A 21,043-nucleotide genomic window follows, 5' to 3' on the forward strand; every position below is an offset into this window, starting at 1 on the left:
CCCCCTTGTATACCATACTTTTCGTAGAGAGACTGCCTCATGGGTACGCAGCTTCGACGAACTCGGTTCGTTCGTAATTTCTAAGGTTGTACATACAAAGAGAAATATCTGTCTGCGGAGAAGATCCTGCTATTACGATAATAGCCAATACTCTTTTCAAACTGCACCACCCGGTCTCGATCGTCGATTGTACTGCATTGTTGATAGCGTGTGACTGAAAACGAGAGGCAAAAAATACAAAAAAAAGAAAAAAGAACAAAAATGTTACGCGAGTCGAGGTGAGATGATCGCCGTATAGTAATTGACAATGTTACGTATTGCGGCGAGTGTTACAGCGTTATTTATTTTAAGTGTACAATAGCAATAAAGAATAATAGAAGCCTCTGTGTCTTTTTAAATGCTGTTCTGTATTCCGGAGCGAAGTCGACCTTCAGCTTCGATCCATCGAACGAACCTAACCTGAACGTCGTTTAGGCGCGTGATTTTGAATTGGAAGTATCTACCGCTCTTCGAAGCGATTTAGCGCGGCTGTTGGAAGATTCCTTCCTTGCTAGATTGTGTTCGATTAATATTCATAACGCGTTGTACTTTTCAAGCGTATCCGCGATACACTGGACAGAATGGTCGACGTACTTGCTTCAAAATAATGTTTTTACGCTTTGAGTTTTTGTGCTCGAGTAACCCACAGTCCCTCTAAGCGGGTAATATTTAATATTAAGTAATATTCTGGGTATATTCTTAAAATATGAGAATATTATTTTAATATTTAATAATATTCATATAATATTCTAAGAACATTACGCGCTTATAGGATAAGTTCGATCGATATAATGCTATTATTTCTATCAATTAAAATTAATGAATCGAAGAGATTAAGCCGAAAAATCCTGAACTATATTTTTCTATTATTCTTCATGAAGGAAGTATCAAATCAAATTCAGTCAATCAATACGCGTCTATGAACAACGCGATAATATAGTCCGCAGCCAAATCTACCTAAAATTCCGCGATTCTCAAAAATAAAATTCCCCGAGGATGCCAGATATTTCCAGCAGACACCCTAAATTAATTATCACAAAGTGCGTGTTTAGCGAATAGTTTCGCTACAAATTTCTAACCTTTTCTCCTTACTTTTCTCAACAGACGACGAATGGCTTACAAACGGACACGTCCGTCGGCTTCCCACCTTCTTTTCGACCGCAATAGCCGAGAAAAATCCCCACAACCTTTTTTCCCCGCCCAGCGTCGCGACTTCCGGCGGAAGAGATAACGCGGAATTCGCGACACCTCGCGGCCCCTCGCGATCGTCACGCCACGGTACGTCACTCGGGAGCGAACGGATCAGCCGTTTGTAAACGGCCTCTGATGCCCAGCCTCTGACGTCACCGGGCACCCACGCTCGTAATGGCGGCTGAGCATGCACACACACACCCGCGCACTTGCGGCTGACGTCCGCACTGTAATCGGGGAATGTAGCTCGGCGCTGATTTTCCAGCGGGCCTTTCGGAATAGCGTTTCGCTCGCGAGGATCCGGCTCACGAGGAACCTGCCGAGACGAGCGGAGACGGCGAAGGCACAGAGAAAGAGAGAGAGAAAGAGGGAGAAAGAGGGAGTCGCGATCCCGCTATGTTTACCGCGTTTCGTCCCGTCGTAACACGGATTCCCTACGGAACCTACGCTCCCCTATCTGTCGCCAATCCCGACCCGCGTCCACGTAAACATCGCGTAGCTCAGAGCTGCCCTGCTCTCAGCGAGCTTTGATCCCGCTCATCGCATCCCGTCGTCTGTGATAGAGCCGCCCGCACGCCAGGATGTTCAAAAAGTTGAAGGACAAACTCACGGAGGAAATGAAGCAGTCGCCCGCCAGGCTGCAGGCGAGTGTGCAACAATTGGCGCAGGCAGGTTTTCTCCACTTACATTCGACACGAACGACGAACGTGAAAACACTCTTTCTGATTGACCTCTCTTTTGTCGCGTTGTCCCCAGGCTGTCGTGTCGCCGGCCTTGTCCAACAGCTCTATTCAGGAGGTGTCAGCATCGAACGACAACTTCAGCCTGACGGAGGATGGAGACGGTAAACAATCTGGCTTTCCGACGATTAACGGGGAAAGTGCCGATGCTTGCACACATGCCTAACTGTGGACTCCCTTGTTTTGATCTTTGAATGCGAATGTTCGGTCTTTAAACATAAGATATTTGCATATATTCAATATATATATGTATGTATATGTGTGTGTGTGTGTTGAAAGTTTGAATATTCATATTTAAAAACCAAAGCAACAAGAATGTGTGTCCAGGCACTTTTGCCTTACATTGATGGGGAACACCTCACCGAGACGGTTCAGAGACTAGCGGGGCATCTCGTTTACAGAAACGCCGAAGAACACCCCGGTGAGGCACAAATTCCAGAATATCGATCTGATGTCGCCGTCCGCTAACGCGGAGGTTTCCAGGAGATCTTCGGTCAGCAGCATCACCAGCGACGCGTCTTCGTTATTCCCCATGTACGAGAGCCCTCCTAACCTGTATCAGCTGCAGGTGCGTCTCATTTTCTCTCCTCTAGTATCGGGGGGGTTACACTTACACCGCTGTAAATTATGATAGCCGGACAGCCAAACGCGCAGAAACAGATCTCGCGCAAAATCTGCCGGCGGCCTGCTAGCAGAGATAAAACAGGATTTGGTGGCAGAGTACGATTACTTACTGCTGGCAGAAACTGAGCCGAATCTGTCGTTCCGATGTATCAATATGGAACATATTGCAAATTTTGCCCGGTTTCCGCCGCCAATCTGCTGTCAGATTCTGTCAGCAGACTCTGCCGGTAGAACGTGAGCTGAATATTGACACAAATGTAGATCCGATCGAACCTGATCGAGTCTGCCACCAATCCATCAGCAGGCTGTTAACAGATTGTTTACTGAATCATTCCTGATGTGTGTTGTAATTACTGAAACTTCGTTCATTTCTACATATGCTATAATCTGAAATGTCTGATATCTACGGATGTAATCTGCGTGTTATTACTGCGATTCCTCACGATATCAAGGATTTTCTCCTTATAGTCCGATATGGATCAGTCTGCTAGCGAGGTGGACGAGACTATCAGTCCGCACCTGGACCGAGTGACGAAGGACCAATTGTATTCGGCCTACCGCAAGGTGCAAGCGAAGTATCACAAGTATCGCGGCAGGTACACCGACCTGGCGGCGCATTATCGCGAGCTCGACCGGGTGAAGACCAGGCTGGAGTCCGTGTTGGTCGAGACGCAGGACAAGGTGCTGCGAAGGATCACTGATCTGAAGGAGCAGTGTCAGCTGGAGCAGCAGGCGAAGGCGCACCTGGAGGAGGCGCTGAGGAACGACATAGAGGAGAAGGACCATATCATAAACACGTTGAACACGAAGGTGAGGCTGCTGCAGACCAGCGGCTCGGCCCTGGAGAACTCGGTGCCGCGGGAGGCGGCCGAGCAGGACAGCTCGAAGGAGAACCTGATCGACCTGACCAACGAATCCAACGCTCCGTCGACCGACGGGGAGAGCAACGCTCTGTTGGCGGAGAACGCCCAGCTGAACGACAGGATGAAGAAGCTGGAGAGCCTCGTGCTGAGATACAAGGAGTCCCTGAAGCGCAACAAGGACAAGTTCACCGAGGTGATGAAGGAGAAGAACACACTGGAGAGCGAGTACGAGGCGCTCCAGAGCGGCACCGCCGAGCGGATAAGCGCGACGGAGGGCGAGCTGAGCGCGGCTCGCGCCGAGGTCGCAGATCTGACCGAGCAGGTGAGCGTGCTGCAGAAACGCGAGGAGGAGTCGGCGATCTCGCTGGCGGAGAACAAGCTGTCGGTGCACCGGGAGCTCGAGGAAAAGGAGGAGCAGATCAAGCAGCTTCGGCTCGACCTGAAGCACATGGCCAAGGAGAAGGAGGCCTCGAACGAGGCGGTGACGCGACTCAAGGCGGCGGCGAAGTCAAGGTCGCAGGTCGACTCGAGTCCCGTCGGGGCCGCGCACGACGCGCCCAAGGAGAAAACCGAGAGCTCCGTGAAGGCGTCCATGCAGCGGGAAGAGGTCGATCACGGTAAAGAGGCTCCGGCGAAGTCGCCGAGAAGCGAGGATGCGGAGGAGGCAACACTGCGTGAGAGGGAAGCTGAGCTCGAAGAACTGCGTGGCAAGCTGGACGAGCTGGAGAAGCAGGTGGTCGAGCACAGGCACGACAAGGAGACGCTCCAGATCGAGCTGTCGAACTACAAGTCGAGGTACTCGGAGTTGCGGAGCGAGCACGACGCCCAGAGGATCGTCACGGAGGAGAGGCGGAAAGACGCGGAGGCGACGATCGAGAAGCTGCAGGCGACCGTGCAGAGCGTCGACAAGGAGCTGGAGAACATGCGGGGCGCGCTGATCGACCGGGACCAGGTGTGCGAGAACTACAACAAGAAGGTGCAGCAGTACGCGACGATGCTCGAGAAGGCGAAGCACCGGCTGGCCGAGCAGGAGACGCAGATCAAGTCCTTGAAGAGCCAGCTGGACGAGCTCGTCGTGGCGCGGCAGGAACTCGAGGGCAAACGGTCGGAGCTGAACGCCGTGCGCGGCGAGCTCGAGCTCTGTCGGTCCACCGTCGACGACCTCGGCAACAAGGTCCAGGCGGACAGCTCGGCCATCAACCTGCTGAAGAAGGAGCGCAGCGACCTGATCAACCGGCTCGTCCACTACAGGGACTGCGTGCGCCGACTGAGGCAGGACTGCGCCGACGTCAAGGCCGCCGTGAGCGAGGAACTCTCAAGCCGGCGCGCCGAGATGTCGGGTCTGAGCGCGGCTCTGACCGCCACCTTCGCCGCGAGTCTGACCAGGCTCGAGGAGGAGAGGGCGACGTCGAGTTGCCGGGCGCGGGACTCGGAGGAAGAGGCGCGACTGCGCTCGGAACTGGACAAGATCACGGCTGTTAAGTCCTCCTTAGAGACGATGCTGAAAGCGAGCAAGGGGGAATCGATGGCGCAGAGCGACGAGCTGTCCGACCAGCTCGGCGCCTTGGTCAACAAACTGATAGCAGAGATGGATAACCTGCAGTTCAAGGTCTACGACCTGGAGAAGGTCTCTCAGACGGAGTCTCGATTGGAAGTGGCGAATTTGCGGGAGCGACTGGGGGGCCTGAAGCTCGAGCACCAGGCCTTGTCGAGCGAGAACGACCACCTGAGGCGGGAGCTCGCGCAGGTTAGTCGCACTGCCGACGAAGTGAACGAGTTGAGGCGGAAGCTGGACGGGGCTAACGAGCTCATCGACTTGATGAAGGCGCAGGAAAGCGAACGGGACGCGCTGCGCGCAGTATTGCTCGCGAAGGAGCGCGAGATCGAGACGCGCGACAGTCGCATACAGACGATCGAGCAGGAAGTGAGAAATCGAGACAAGAGGATCGATAAGCAGATGGCCGACTTGATCTTCGCCCGCGATAGTCACGTGGAGGCGATCGAGGAGCACCGGAGGAAGTACCGGGATCTGGAGGTGGAGTGCGTGGCGACGAGGGAGAGGCAGGCGGAGCAGACGGTCGAGCTGAAGGAGCTGCAGGGGACCCTCGGCGTGAAGATCGCGCAGCTGAAGAAGCTGAAGGCTCTCAAGGACCAGCAAGGCAACACCATCGAGGAGATGAACGCCGAGCTGCAGCAGCTGAGGACCAAGCACGGCGAGCTGACCGACAGGTTGGCGGCCGCCTCAGGGCAGATCGAGTCCCTCAAGTCGGAGAATACGCAGCTGGCGACCATCGCCTTGGAGAACAAGGACCTCAAGGACAAGCATAACAATCTGCTGAGCCAGAATCGCAAGCTCTGCGAGAACGAGGAGGCGTTGAAGTCGAAGATCAACGGCCAAGTGAGGGACCTTGAAGAGTCACGCAGAGAGCTGGAGGCGTGCAAGTCCCAGGCGAGCGGTCGAGCCGAGGAGGCGGGCCGTTTGAGCGACCAATTGGCGGCGGTGAGCGCGGAGTCGAGTTCGCTGAGCGAGAAACTGCTGACGAGCGAGAGGAAGCTGCGGGAGACCGAGGAGAGGCTCGACGAGCGCAACGCCGAGCTGCGAGGCAAGCTTTCCGAGCTGGAGGCCGCCGTGAGGCGGGGTGACGTCGCGAGGGAAGAGAACGAGCGGCTGCTCGTGGAGCTCGAGTCGCTCAAGGTCGAAGTCGGCAGGGTCGAGCAGCTGGAGGCTGAGAACGCGCAGCTGCGCGCGCAACTGACCGACCTGACGGGAAAGAGCGTCGAGGTGGACGCTTTACGGGCGGAGAACGACAGACTGGTCGCCGAGACGGAAGATCTGAAGAGCAGCAACACGGAGTTGCGGTCCACGGTGTCTAGCTTGGAGGCCTCGAGCGTGGAAAACGAGCGACTGCGGCTGGAGATGGACGCCTTACGCTCGGCGAGCGACGACTCGTCGGCGAAGCTGAGCGTCTTGAGGGACTCGTTGTCGCAGAGAGAGGCGGAGGTGAAGTCCCTGGAGGTGGAGAGCGGCGAGGTGTCGCGGGAGGTCGAGGCTCTTAAGCATCGTTGCATCCAGGAGGTCGAGGAGAAGTCGCGGGTAGCGGACGCGTTGAGGGAGAAGGTCGCCGAGTTGCAGGCGAAGGTCGAGTCGCTCGAAGCGGTGCGGAAGGAGCTGGAGGAGAACAAGCAGGACCGTGAGGAGGGTGACAAGCTGCGCGAGGAGAACAAGAGACTGGAGGCGCAGCTCGACGAGGCGCTGATCACATTCCAGGCGAAGGAGACGCAGATGCAGCTGGCGAGCGATGAACTGAGGGAGCAGCTGGACCAGCTGAAGGAGCAGGCGAGGACCAACGAGGAGGAGCAGGGCATGAGGCTGAAGCAGCTGGTCAAGGAGTTCCAGGCGCAGCTGCACGACAAGGAAGAGGAGCTGCAGGCTGCGTTGGAGAAACGTTTCGGTGAGGAATGTTTCATTGAATTGTCTGGAAAATTAAGGAACTCCCGGGAACTTCTTTTTCGATTCTCAGTAGACACCCTGACTATATTCAGATATTAAATGGCAGTTATATTTCCTTAACATAATATTATGATAATAATTATATATATGAATCACAATAACAATTTTATTACATTGTATTTTTGTATGTATATATAATTCTATATAAAAGAATGTATACGTATAAAATAAAATAATATAATAACAGTAATAATAAAACACCTCTCTGAGTGTCGATGTGTGTGTTACAATAGTCAACGTGGAATTTTTCACATATAGATCGCCAACACAATTACGCGTCTGACCTCGTGCAGCAGTACAAGGAGCAGCTGAAAGATTTCCAGACGGAGCTTACGGAGAAATCCGAGCAAATCGAGAGCCTGGTGCTGGAGAAGAAGGACGCGGTGGCGGAGAAGAGCAAGGACATCGATCGCCTGGTGGAGACGATCGCGCAGATTAAGAAGGAGCACGCCAACGAGATCCGCGAGGTGGAGAAGAAATGGAAGGCCATGGTGCAGCAGAGAATCGACAATCTGCAGGCGAAACACGAGGAGGAGTTGAACGAGCTGACGAAGGAGTGGCAGAACGAGAGGAAGGTGAGCTCGTGCGTAAGGTCGAACTGGAATATTGAATACATAGATAGGTAAATTGATAGTTAGATTGATAGATGATAAGTAAGATAGATGATGGATTAAACGGATTATTTAGATGGATTCGGCACGAATTCGTTCTCAGCATGTGTGTAAATGTACTAGTACGCGCTTTTTATATATATTCTTATATTTGCTTCATATATATATATTTATATATAGGATGAGATAATAACTCTCTGTTATCATCTTGAATATCTGCGAGATACGAGTGGGAGGAAAATGTATCTAATAGAAATTGCATCGATAATAATCGTCATTTCGGACACCTTCCGCAGATGTAAACTTTCTTCATCTCTCTCCATCTAGCAGGCATGGGAGCGATTCACTTTTCTCACTTTTCTTCACTTATATAGAAACATTTCACTTTTCTTCGCTTTTGAGAAAATTTCACACATCTTACTTTTACTATATAGCTCTTCTGTTTTCCGAAATTCATATTTTGTTCTTCATTGACTTTTACTATAAAATCAATATTTTTAATCTCTTAGGGGAGTAGTATAATAAGTATAAATAAGCAATTTTTGATAAATTATTTAGAAAATTCCCTTTTTACTTTTTTTTTTTTCTTCAGCTGGCTCACTATTTTCTTACCTTTTCAAGAATGCTATTTTTGGCAGCCAAGCCGCTCCCACGCCTTCGTCTAATCGTTAATAAGATATTCTTATTATTCGAAGACATTCAAGGTGGTAGTAGTTGTCGCCTCACCCTGTATATGCATAACGCATATTATTTTTATTTAATTTAACGACTCTGGATCTTCGTTCATTTACGTTCATGCGTTCGCATTGTTTTCAGCCTGATGTACAAACCGAAGCAGCTGCCGAGGTAAAGCTTCTTTCATTTTTCTCTCTTTATTTTTTCTTTCTCTTCTCCTCCTGCCCCGAGGCATAGATCTTTCGTGTTACGTCTCGCCCTTCCTCTCTGTCTTACATACGGCTCTCGTAGAGCGGCGTCGTTCGATCGATTCGCGGGAGACTTTTTACTGAAGTGCGGATCTGATGTAGGAACTGGAGAGCACGTCGTGCGTGGCGATGGCCACGATCCAGACGAACACCGGTTCGATTCACACGATGCAGCAGACCCTGACGTCGCAGCGCCGGGAGATCGCGGAGCTCAGGAAGCTGGTGAAGCTGCGCCACGACACCCTGGAGGACTCCACGGAAATCGAGTACCTGAGGAACATTCTGTTCGAGTACATGATGGGACGGGAGACCATGGTGCTCGCCCGGGTGATCGCCGCCGTCGTCAAGTTCGACCAGGAGCAAACCTCGAAGATCATGAAGAAGGAGGAGGACAAACTGACCCTGGTGAGATAGAGAGAGAGAGAGTCGTCGTGGTCGAGAGCGCTCTTCTTAAGAGTTACTGAGTTGCGGATTTACATAATTATTCAGGGTGTTTACCGCTTGGGAAAATCTGGAAAATCTGGAATTCGTTTATTTCTAAGAAGATCAGGGAATTTTTAATGGACAGTTTCGTCAGTAATTTATTAAAATGAAATTTAAAAATTTCATGCGATATAAAGTATTTATTTCTTAGAGACCTTACAGTTTCCTTAAAAATTGTTCAAATTTAATTACTGAAACTCGAGCGACTCTTAGTTTCATTTTATGATTTCTGAACTTTTGTGAATGAAAAATATTAAGGGGGCTGCACGATAAATACATATTTATTTGCGAAATGCACTTAAAATTACTTTCATTTTCATTCGAAACTTTAAACAAATTGTCTAGAAAATCGGGGAATTTTCAAGAAATTTTTCTTCGAGTTCGACCAGACATCCTGTTTTTGTATTACCATACGACTAACACATACTTAATCTCTCTGCAGTTCGGCTCACTAGGACTTACGTAATCCGAGAGGAAGCGCAACTTGGTGGAGATAATCTGTATAGAGGTGCACAAAGCCTGCAGTCACTCGTTATCCTCGCTATACAGAGAGGCGTGAGTGAGAATTGTACAAAGTATAGAAAGAGAGAGAGAGAGAGAGAGAGAGAGAGAGAGAGAGAGAGAGAGAGGGAGTGTGTCGAGAATAACGCGAGATATATATAACACGCAATTGCAGATTTTTATAAATATTAATTTGACGACACGTTATATACATATATACATACATTTGTATAATATATATATATATATATAGCTTATGTTATACGGGCGCTGATAATTTATACGAGACATGCCCTTACCTGTGATTTAACGTGCGCGAGGAGGAAAGTAGATTATGCTATCGACACACTTGTCGGAGGTTACTACTCTTTTACGATAGGCAAACTTTTTACATTTAAGGCCGTAGCAATATTTCGTATGTACGTGTAACAATGTTGTACAAGAGGCGACGCGCATGTATAAATATACACTGTAATTAATAACGCGTGTTCACCGCGTGAATGCGAGATTTTAACTGACCGGCGGGGGTTTTTGTTATAACCTACTGCCGTAGCGGCTTCGCGCCGTGACACGGTCGACATTGTCACGATGAAATAGAAAATATACATGTATCATACAAATGTCACGCGTGACAACCATTGATGACCACATGTTACGGTTAGCAGCGTCAAATCATCCGGGCCGTTGATCACGTAACTTTTCCTTGAAAGCGAAAAGTCACGCGTTGGTTGCGCTCAGAAAACACAACGGTTGCACAACGGTAATTCGTCCACATAACTGGTCAAAATTTAGGGATCTAACGGTAAAGACTAGTAATCATTGACCAGGAATCATTTCCATAATTCAAAGAGTTACATGGTCGTTCGAGTCGAGTTCACGTGAAACTTGGCGCCTTTCACGTTTAGGTCTGGTTTTCCATTTTTTGATTAACCTTCGGTTCAGACTTAATCTGGCGATAATAGCAGAAATGATTTTTCCACTCATGGTTCGTTAAACTGATGATTTTATAGTGATAACTTTTCAAGTTTAATTATTAACCATGAATAGATAAACATTTTTACATTATCAATAGACATAGGCATATAAAACAGACTGAGCATTCTCATTGGAGGGCTGAGGCCGGCATCATTAAGAGAGAGAGAGAGAGAGAGAGAGAGCGACAGAGGCAGTGTTGCTTTCCTTGTCTAAATGTGTAGTTGGTAGATGAGGAGGAAAGAGGAGGAGCGATATGTGGTTACAAGTATTACGAACTAATAATTACAAATGTGCGCACATCGGGTATGTTATTGACGCGCTTTCTTATGCCTAAATCATAAGTTAACCAGAAAATAGGAAACCGGTTTTTAGATAAAAAGTTACACGATCGCTGCTTCAGGTCATTATCGGATGGACTAGTACGAGAGAGGAGCCTCGCTACGCACTTGTCATCCTTATCTTCTCATCCGTTACGTCATATCATACATAATCCAAGTTTCAATCCAACTCCACATGCGAATCGAAGAAGTCCTTCCTGTGGGTGATCGGCATATGCTTCTGCCGCAGGAAAATCCGCTCGTTCCCGTTGGCGGTGTACTGCTTTTCGCCGTCATTCCCCAGCAGAGACCTCAGAGCTCGGTTCCTCATCAGTAACTTCTCGTAGAACTCTTGCCCGCCCATCGCATACTCGCTCCCCAAACTGTACAGGGTCCGGTCGTGCACAATGTCCAAGCGATAGCTGCGGTAATCCTTGATGCCGATCCACAAGATCGCGCCGAGCAGCGTGAAGCTCAAGTACAACGACCGGCAGAATATGACGTTGCGTTCGCGCAACTGAAAGCGAAGCGTTATCACGTTGTAGAGGGCCCACAGCACGCCCACGATCATAGCCAGTCTGAGGGAGTTGAAGCAAGGCTCCTCCGCCTGAATCCGCAGGATTTCCCGGGCTATCGCGAACTTCCTCGCGCTCTCCGACATCGACAACGAGCTCAGGAAGACCCTCGTGTCCTGCCGCGACCAGTCCAACGGTTCCTCCTTGATTTGTATCTCCTGCCGCAGCTTCTCCGACGTTCTGGTGAAGTTTATGGGGATCCCCAACACCGCCCCGTACTTGGCGCCCAGTGTGCCCGCCTGGAATACTTCGAAGCCGAACACGCTGAAGGGCTTGATGACGTTCCTCACGTTGTCCGGCAGCTTCAGGTCGTCCATCACCCGCTGAATCGTCTTCTCGATCCTCGGGCTCAGCGGCACCTCCTTGCCTATTCTGCAACATCATTTGATGAATATTTCAGTAAAAGATTAATTGATATTTCAGCAATTCTTCTTCGGGAAGTCAGGCAGTTTTCGATTATATTCGACAGATTTTATGACAATATCATCGAATATTTCTATCCTAATGTTTATAAATTAATCTGTTTCAGAATGTTTTCATTACTCCCCTGAAAATATGATGCTGAAAATTTTACCGAAATTCTCCCTCAATTGACCTTTTTACCTATGTTCAGTAATTTTTCAACAACTACATTTCACCTTTCATTGGTTTCACAGTATCTTCGGCAAAATATTCCCATCGGAGTTTCCATTACTTACTGGTGTCTGGCCATTATGTATCTGTACTTGTCTAAGAACACAGTATGCGGCGTGAGAACCGCATAATAGCCGACCGCAGTCGCGGTCACGCCCAGGATCGCATTTCTGTATTTGAAGGAAGGTATCTTCATGCTTATATCTCTGGAAATAAAAGTATATACTTTATCGAAGTAAGAGTATTTTCACAATGATTTCTGAGAGAGAGAGAGAGAGAGAGAGAGAGAGATATATATATATATATCATCATCATCATCACTCTGACATGCAGCAAATGGCCCACTCGCAGGTTTCTCTCCACCGTGCATGATATTATAATTAATACTATCGGAACTTATTTATTCAGTAAATGATGTTTGGTAAGTCAGAGCAGGAGCGTGGCATAACAGAGAGTGTACTGGTCTACTATGCCAGCGGTTCCGGCTTCGATTCCCACGGTAGAAGCCAAAATATTTACACTCGGAACGAAGCGGCAACTTACCGAAAAAAGGAATAGTAGGTGTAGTTTCTTTGCTAAGATAACCTCTTTAAATAATATGTCGTTCGGAACCGGCGTTAAACTGTAGGTCCTCCATATATGCCTGTATTATAATTAACGTGCGCACCTGGACACAGTCAAAATAGTCCTGAAAAGAGAGAGAGAGAGAGAGAGATTATATAAGTTAAAGTTTGGAGGATTTACATTGAAATGAAGAACATGTTCTTCCCGGTTTGTACCGTTATTAATTCCTCGTATAAATCGAGATTGCATTCTAAAATTATGACTTTATGATATTATCGAGCTCGATGAACTTTGATAGAGCCTAAAACGTGTTTCACCGTGTAACTTACGTTGATAAACACCTTGTTGTCAAGATGTGTGTTTGGAGTTGGGTTTAGCGTGCGGTTTCATAGGTTGTTCTTTCAAAACGTAGATAAACGCGGGGCAAAGGCTATCGGTGTGCCCAGAGAAAGTTTGTATACTTTTGCGTATATCAATGTACCTTGATTGGTATTGGATCAAAATTAAAATTTTTCCAGGTATAATGTTGAATAGATGTGGTATACGCAATACACACACACATACACTCAACTTAACCTAACCCTCCCCGTAACCTGTTACAACCAATAATGTCAGAACAAACATACCTTTTTTCTTCTTCTTCGCTGAAATTGCTAATAAATATCCAAGTCTCTTTTCATGTGTCGATATTTTGATATGAATAAGAGCTGACGGATTATTCGTATTATTTGAATCGTCAGACAAAAAATTAAAATCCGCGTCACACGATGCTTGTTTTCTCGATAGACCTAGTGAGATCTAGTAACTTACCAGAAACTGTCCGCTCTGATTGGTTAATCTTCAGTTTCTTAGATCCCTGAATTTCGACTAATCACGTTGACGAGTTATTCAAACGTTGTGTTTTCAGGACGCAGCTTTTCGAAATGGGAGAAAGAAAATATAACCTGTCTTTCTTCGGCCGCTCGTGAAGTTGTTTTCATTCGCGTCATGGCGGAAGCGGAGTTCGGACGCGATCTCGATCGCGGAGATATCTTCTCCCGTATAGAACGTACCTTTCCGGTACCAGTCAAGGTACAACTAATATATACAAGTACGCAACTTCCTCCGAGCAGACGATGAACTTAGTCGCGTTTATCTATGTTTTGACAGACAATAGTCCGTTAAGAATTAAAAGGATGCGTCCACAGAGTTCGAGTCGTGTCCTGACGAGCGCGTTTACGGTGAAACTTTTCACGGTAACTTGCATTAATTGCCTCGTTGCAGACCGAAGATGTGTGCACAGAAGAGGAAGCCGAGGAGATACTGAAGGAGATACGAGCCCTGAATCTGGTATCGATGGCCAACGATGTGATTTTTCACAACATAGAACGGCACATTCGTTGGCACGTAGCGCCGTTGTTCTGGAAGAGATTCGAGAACACGGAGGACAGTCAACGGGGCTTCGAGTGCTTCAAGTCTGCCGTGGACGAGCTGTACGGCAGTCTCGTCGAGTTTCTACCGCTTCTGAAAAAGTTGGAGTATTTGAAGCAGGACAAGAGCGTCAGAGATCCACCGGCCATCGGTGACAGCGTTCAGGCACAGTTCAAACTGATCGTGAGGGCGACGTTGATGAGCCAGCTACCTCTGTCTCACGAGTGCATCGTCGAGCACTTCTACAAGATCGCCTTCAATGTGTTCTGCAACACCGATAACTTGCCCCAAGGTAAATTACGACTATAATCGATCGAGTCTTGAATGCTTGAGGTTCGCCTTGTAAGAGTATGAAACATCACAGAAGCGTTTCTAAGCAGACAAAGAAGGAACGTCGCTCAACGAGGTGCAGTGCACAGGATGCAGCCAGGAGGTGGAGAAATGCCAATGCCAGATGATAGTCTACATGTTCCATGAGACGAACAGAAAGCTGATCGAGCTGGAGCTGCTGGAGAGGCTCGTGGGGAACGTCCTCACGTCGTTAATTCACATTCGCATCGAGAATCACGTGATTCAGTCGTGCGACAAGACGTTTGATGTGTCTCAACTGATCCCGCTAGAAAACGTGAGTCAGTTATCATCGTGCATGTATGCACGTATATATTAATATTAAAATATTACCAAATAGCGAAATGTTCAATAATACAAATAATAAAGAAAGTGATAATATAAAATAATGAAATAATCTTATTAGATAACATAGCGTGTACGCAGAATGTCTATTCGAATCTGAAAGAAAATTCCCGATAATTCTTGGAATTCTTTCATATGCATATATATGTAATATTAACATTAAATTAGTTAAACGTGGACTCTGTATGCGCATTGACTGGTTGCATCTTCACTTGCTCTCAGTGGCTCGAGACCGTCGTCATGAGCTGGCTGATACGCATCTACTCCGGCGGCTTTTCAAAAACGGTGGCGCTCAGCGACGAGGTCCGCCACGCCATAAACACGTTCAAGCGAAAACTGTCTCACTTCCTGTACGAGACGTACATCAAGATCAGGGTCGATCATCTCTTCAGCATAATAATAGGTACGTCCTCCACCCTGTCGTGTTACAACAGTCGATAATTCTCGTTTCCCCCGAAGAGTATCCGGAGTCGCAAGCCGCGGTGGAAGACCTCCGGATTTGCCTGGAGCGGACCGATCTGCGTAGATTTCTCGTCAGCACGCTGCAGGAGGCGATCAAGACGCGGCTTCTGCATCCCGGTGTCAACACGCCCGACATAGTGACCGCTTACATCGCCGCCATCAAGGCGCTCAAACACCTGGACTCGACCGGAGTTCTCCTGGAGACCGTGACGGAGCCCGTCAAGTGAAATTGATCTCGTCCCGTCTTCTTCGCGCATGCCAGCGTGAAGTATATTAGGGGTTTCGGTTAATATCAAGGGGCTTTTCCCCCCTTCCATTCTCCTCTCTTCTCGACCTTTTCCATGGCTTCTAAACGATCGTACACAGTCCGTGACTCGACCAATCTCTCTGCAAGTTCTCTGAACGTTTGAGTCGAACCTTCATCCAGTGATGCATCTAACGTCAACCCTCCGAATTAACCGAAACACCTAAATAGAACCCACCATTCGCATTTCGCTCGAATTTCTTCGTCATCTTCAGGACTTATTTGAAGAGTCGAGAGGACACCGTACGCTCTGTGGTCAACAGCTTACTTGACGACTCGCCCAGCGAATTGGCCGACGAATTGGCGAAGGGTGAGTGCCTGCAGCTGGACGATGGTTCGGCGGACGACGAGACCGAGGATTGGGAGAAGTGGATGCCCGACCCGGTGGACGCCGACCCCGGTGAGTTCTCGTGAATATCCAGTAGTAAGACGGAAAAAAGAAGACCCCGTAGGTCAACGATCTCGGTGAGTCTCTCTCTCTCTCTCTCTCTCTCTCTTTCTTTCTCTCTCAATCGGATGAATTCGTCCTCGGCAGGTAAATCGAGCCAGCGTAAGGACGTCGACATAATCTCGTCGTTGGTAAACGTTTACGGCAGCCAGGACCTGTTCGTAAACGAGTACCGCACTTTGCTCGCGGACAGACTGCTGTCACAGCTGAATTACCACACTGAGCGCGAGATCCGTCACTTGGAGCTGCTGAAGAGGCGCTTCGGCGAGAACCAGCTGCACTACTGCGAGGTCATGCTCAAGGACGTGTACGACTCCAAGAGGATAGACGGCAACATTCACTCGGACACCAGCTACAACTTGCAGCGTGAACACTTCCCCACGTCGGCACTCATACTCTCCGCGCAGTTCTGGCCGCCCTTCAAGGAGGACTGGAAGCTGGAGCTGCCGAGTGTCGTGCAGGATCAGCTGAATAGATACGTGAAAGCGTTCGAGGCGCTCAAGGGCAACCGAACGCTCTGCTGGAAGCCGCACTTGGGCAACGTTAACCTGGAAATCGAGCTGAAAGGCAGGAAGCTCGATATTAACGTTACGCCTGTCCATGCGACTATTATCCTCCACTACCAAGACAAGAGTAAGTCCGGAACCTGTATAGGTGTGGTATAAGTAAGCCTTTAAAGGGCCGTGAGGTATCAGAATGTCTATTATGCCTGGAAAGTCGGGAATTTTCAGGGAATTTTAGCGGAAATCGAGGAACTTGAAACAGACATTTGCATCCGCATCGACTGAACTTTATTTAATATCTTCTTCATTAAGAATCAGCGGAAAAGTAGTTCAGGATCTTTCGACTTAATTCACAATTGATTTTAATTATGATATTTAAATTTACAACGGGACCGCTTTTCGCAGGCGAATGGACCCTGGAGGATCTGGCGGAAGTCATGCACGCTCCACCGACTGTGCTACGGCGCAAGATGGCGTTCTGGGTGTCGCAGGGTTTGCTGAAGGAGACGACGAGCGACGTGTACGTACTGCAGGAGGAGAACACGTATATGAGCCGCTTGCCGGCGGACATCGTCGACGAGGAGGAGACCGAGAGCGCGATGGCCTCGGCCAGTGACCAGCGGGAGGAAGAGCTTCAGGTGTTCTGGTCGTACATTGTCGGGATGCTAACGAATCTCGACTCCATGCCGCTCGAAAGAATCCACCAGATGCTGAAAATGTTCGCGTCAGGGCAGGGCCCGGGCACCGTGGAGTGCGGCTTGCCCGAGTTGAAGCACTTCCTCGACAGGAAGGTGCGGGAGCATCAGTTACTCTTCACCGGCGGTCTCTATCGGCTACCGAGGTCGATTATGTGAAGAGATTCGCGAGGATGCTCCGAGAAAGTCGATCGAATCTTCTCCGACCGCTTCCATAGTCCGTGTACGAGATATTCGGTAGCAAGTTTGCGGCAAAACGCGTGGGAAAACGCAAGCGACAGAGAAAAATGGACCAATCACTTGACTTTCATGTTTATGGCAATTCATGTGTGTATGAGAAAAACTTTAATCTTACGCGACCTAACGCGGAAAGTAATTTCAGTGAATGAGTGCATTCAGTGCTACACCCTCTCACTGAGCTTTCGCATATTCCTTTAGTTTTGCACACAATGCAGTACAGTAGTTTTGAAAGTATATAATCAGATTCAAGAGCTCAGTAGTTTTGAAAGTATATAATCAGATTCAAGAGCTCAGTAGTTTTGTAGTAACTGAATGCGTTTCGCAATTTAAGTGAAGTGATGTGTAGCAAAGTGATTGGCCACAATTGATTGGCTATGAAGCTGACGAAGCCATCCAGCGAGACATTTCGTCTTTTGTACATAGAGCGATACTTGGCTCCTTATCTATAATAAAGTCGATACAAGAAGTCGAGTGTGTGGTTCTGCATCGAATACTCCCATTCACGCATGCTTCCGGAACGGAAAGAGAGACGATCGTGCACGCGCTGGTGCCGTCGCAGTGTCAAGTAAGTGTGTCGAGTATTGAAAAAATATTTTTATTGCCGTTCATCGTAGTATTTATACATATTTGTGTAAACTATTTTTCGTTTGCACTCTTTCACTGCATATATATCATCGTGAATTTCCCCCCTTATGCTTTATTTCCTTTTCTTTCCTCTCTCTTTGTCTCTCTCTTGTAAGTAGCGTACAGTACTACGATTTCGTAATCATTCAGATCTTGCGGAGATTTCGACAAATCAGGATAATTGCTTTGCATTGTCACTTATACAATAATATTGCCACGTATCCTGCACATATTATCAACATTAAAATAAAATATGAAACTAAAAAATTATATCGTAATAAATTTCGGCAAAAGAACTATATATATATATAGTTCTATATACATATATACTATATATATATATATATATATATATATATATATATGTAACTATAATAATAAATGTAAATTCGCATGCCATAAGATCTAACAAGATTGCCTGCACATACAATAATATTTCTTATGTAAATTTTTTGTATGTATACACGTGTACATAAATATGATAACAGGATATAAATAAATCACATGCCGGTGTTTACTTCAGTTTGGCTAGTGAGGAGGCTACAAAAAGTAATCGAATATACCATATGTATGATTGTTCGCAACAATCGCGACCCATTTACGATTCAGAATTTCGTCAAATTTCGCGCGAATACCCTTTTTACTTCCTCTCGGCACGATGCGCTAAAAATAGACCCGGCTCGGTTATGTAACAAAAAAAAAAAAAACAAGTGCATCGCGCTCTCTCGTCTCATCTCGTGAAGACAAAGTAAACCACGGCCGTATTTATTCGTACCTTACAGAAATGTTCGACTGAGTTCAGTGCGTATGTATAATACATTATGTATATATGCGTAATAATTTACGTTGTTACGCGCGTATGTATATATTAGACAGCATATACATAAAGAGTATACATATCCGTATCGATAATCGATCGTCTAGCGCGAAGAACGCGCGAGTAACTCGTGTATGAAGATCGCTAATTTTCTTTTTCCTCTTTCTTTTTCACTTCCCTCTCAAATCAAGAACAGTGATACATGTTTCTCGTCGAATCGATTACTTACGTACGTACAATAATAAAATATCGGAGATATATATATATATATATATATATATATATATATATTTATATCTCCACTGTGAACTTAAGTAGACTTCAGATCACTCTCTAATGCGTAGCTGTACGCTTTTCCTTGTGTATATTTTTTTTCCTCAACGCTACATCATATACATGAAAGACCGAGCTCTATCATCATCGGTGATCCTAGGAGAGATTCTCCCTCCCGGAGAAATTCCGTAACGGCGAAATCGAAAGAAGAACGAATATAAACGTTTGACACACTTGATTGGCTGTACAGATTTCCTTTTGTTTTCCGTGTATAACGCGGCGGGACTCGAAAGAGTTTTTTTTTCCTTTTTCCGTCTCATCTTTTTCCTTAATCGTTACACACATATACAATATGGCAGACCTAAAAAAAAAAAAAAGAAAAAAAAAGATGGTGTTGCGACTACATTACAACGGTAAAATCGATAATTAAGTAAGTCACTCTCTCACGCACTCTTATGCACGTATATGGACAGAGATTACGATGTATGATGTCTATTTCCGTTTATCTATATATATATATTGGTATTTAATTACATGCATAATATAATATCTCAAGTAGACGGCTTCCCGGCGCGAGGGACGCGGTAACAACCGAGCGCGAACACCCGACTCGCGCGTCTGTCTGTCCGTCCGTCTTTTGCCTTCCGGTTCGCCGTCATTCGACGGTGTCGAGCATACGCACGTTTAGTTTCAACTAGGAACCCATTTACTGATGACTCCCAGAAACTAAATTCTCTCATTAGAGAAAAGCGTCTACATCGTACCAAGTGTATCATCACGGAATCCCAATCGGCTCGAATTACGCGTCGTGGTTTTCTTTTTTTGGGGGGAGGAGGGGACTGTCCCCCTTTCCTCTCAATTTCTTCGTTTTGCGCATGTGAGATTCTCGACAAACCTCGGCGAACACGAACGAACGAATCCTGCTCTCTGCGTTTTCATTATCTTCCCCATCGACGTATCGCACGTCAACGAGAACGATAGATCTTCTCTCCGAGAAAAGCGTTTCTCTCTCATAATACTTCCGGCTGCAAAGACATGCACGTGATACGTGACATCACATATATCTCCCATCTCATACGATACGTAATGCAGATTTTTTTCGATGTGTCATACGACGATATAACACGATATAATTATATGTCCAGACAGCACCAACGTCTGAATCGGGTATTAAGACGTCTTTCTTCAAGCCCAGGTCTACAATAGTTTCAAACCTCAAGACTCGAGTAACTGACCAATCACGTCGATTATTCTCCCCTCACTGTGATTGGATTCAACTGTCAATTTCTCAAGGCTTAAGACACTTACTGTAGACCAAGCCCTCTCGTACATAACTTGCGCTCTAAGACGTAAGCAAATTGACCACCCACGGCCGATTATTCTTCCAACGAACTTCTGTGATTGGCCACAATTGTTTGCGTCTTAAAGTAAAGTTGTAGAACAAGAATATGACGTATTATGAGCCGATTTTAGACACTTCTCAGACTTGTACCGCCTGGGTAATTGTATATAATATATAATCAATCATATATACAAAGAAAAAACCTAATATATAATGTCACATATCACATCTCGTATACCCGCATATTCAACGGCTTTCCTCGTTCTTCCTCTCGGAGACTTCTCTCTTCGGGATGCCGGACACAGGCATCTTTCGACGGTTCTCCTCGCGGCCATCAGATGACGTCTGAGGAGGAGGACCGTCGCCGGGGGAGAGCGCGCGCGCGCGGAAGCGCTCCTCGCTACACTTCCTCCCTAGCCAAGAACGATGTTAACAAACGAGAGACAATGAAATTTTGATTGCACAGTTCTAAACGCTACACGCTTGCGTATATTTGCCTACCGATAAACGAAGCTCTCTATCTAAGAACGCGCGCGCACACGTGACGTATTTAAGGCACATTTTTTTATGCGAGAGAGTTTCCGGTAAAATTTCGACGACTCCTGCGACGTGATGACGCGTCGCGCGGGCGAAGAAAGCGAGAGAGAGAGAGAGAGAGAGAGAGAGAGAGAGAGAGAGAGAG

General features: G+C 47.2%; 3 protein-coding genes across 8 annotated transcripts; 2 read left to right on the plus strand and 1 right to left on the minus strand.

Annotated features, from left to right (window-relative positions):
• The first annotated feature begins 1,400 nt into the window (after window positions 1-1,400).
• LOC106742270 (golgin subfamily A member 4) lies at window positions 1,401-9,622 on the plus strand. Of its 2 annotated transcripts, XM_014615041.1 has the most exons (8): window positions 1,401-1,898; window positions 1,987-2,074; window positions 2,372-2,538; window positions 3,063-6,909; window positions 7,227-7,543; window positions 8,396-8,425; window positions 8,605-8,907; window positions 9,428-9,622. In XM_014615041.1, the coding sequence occupies exons 1-8, from the start codon at window positions 1,812-1,814 to the stop codon at window positions 9,449-9,451; spliced, it is 4,863 nt and encodes a 1,620-aa protein (XP_014470527.1). In that variant the 5' UTR covers window positions 1,401-1,811; the 3' UTR covers window positions 9,452-9,622. The 2 variants fall into 2 exon arrangements, with proteins under 2 accessions (XP_014470527.1, XP_014470528.1); XM_014615042.1 differs by lacking the exon at window positions 8,396-8,425.
• A 42-nt stretch (window positions 9,623-9,664) lies between these two features.
• Window positions 9,665-13,304, minus strand: LOC106742272 (transmembrane protein 177). 4 transcript variants are annotated; one of them, XM_014615045.1, is made up of 5 exons: window positions 13,177-13,304; window positions 12,880-13,031; window positions 12,530-12,674; window positions 12,052-12,192; window positions 9,665-11,725 (listed from the first exon to the last, which is right to left on the minus strand). In XM_014615045.1, the coding sequence occupies exons 4-5, from the start codon at window positions 12,180-12,182 to the stop codon at window positions 10,960-10,962; spliced, it is 897 nt and encodes a 298-aa protein (XP_014470531.1). In that variant the 5' UTR covers window positions 12,183-12,192; window positions 12,530-12,674; window positions 12,880-13,031; window positions 13,177-13,304; the 3' UTR covers window positions 9,665-10,959. The 4 variants fall into 4 exon arrangements, with proteins under 4 accessions (XP_014470531.1, XP_014470533.1, XP_014470532.1 ...); XM_014615047.1 differs by lacking the exon at window positions 12,880-13,031; XM_014615046.1 differs by lacking the exon at window positions 13,177-13,304 and having other exon boundaries at window positions 12,880-13,144.
• A 141-nt stretch (window positions 13,305-13,445) lies between these two features.
• On the plus strand, window positions 13,446-17,776 carry LOC106742271 (anaphase-promoting complex subunit 2). 2 transcript variants are annotated; one of them, XM_014615043.1, is made up of 8 exons: window positions 13,446-13,621; window positions 13,814-14,252; window positions 14,341-14,585; window positions 14,876-15,056; window positions 15,113-15,338; window positions 15,635-15,819; window positions 15,955-16,500; window positions 16,776-17,776. In XM_014615043.1, exons 1-8 carry the CDS (start codon window positions 13,538-13,540, stop codon window positions 17,222-17,224), a joined length of 2,355 nt encoding a protein of 784 aa, XP_014470529.1. In that variant the 5' UTR covers window positions 13,446-13,537; the 3' UTR covers window positions 17,225-17,776. The 2 variants fall into 2 exon arrangements, with proteins under 2 accessions (XP_014470529.1, XP_014470530.1); XM_014615044.1 differs by having other exon boundaries at window positions 13,549-13,640.
• The last annotated feature ends 3,267 nt before the right edge of the window (window positions 17,777-21,043 follow it).

This window comes from Dinoponera quadriceps, unplaced genomic scaffold (genome assembly GCF_001313825.1).
Source record: "Dinoponera quadriceps isolate SergipeBrazil2010 unplaced genomic scaffold, ASM131382v1 scaffold628, whole genome shotgun sequence".
Lineage (NCBI taxonomy): Eukaryota > Metazoa > Arthropoda > Insecta > Hymenoptera > Formicidae > Dinoponera > Dinoponera quadriceps.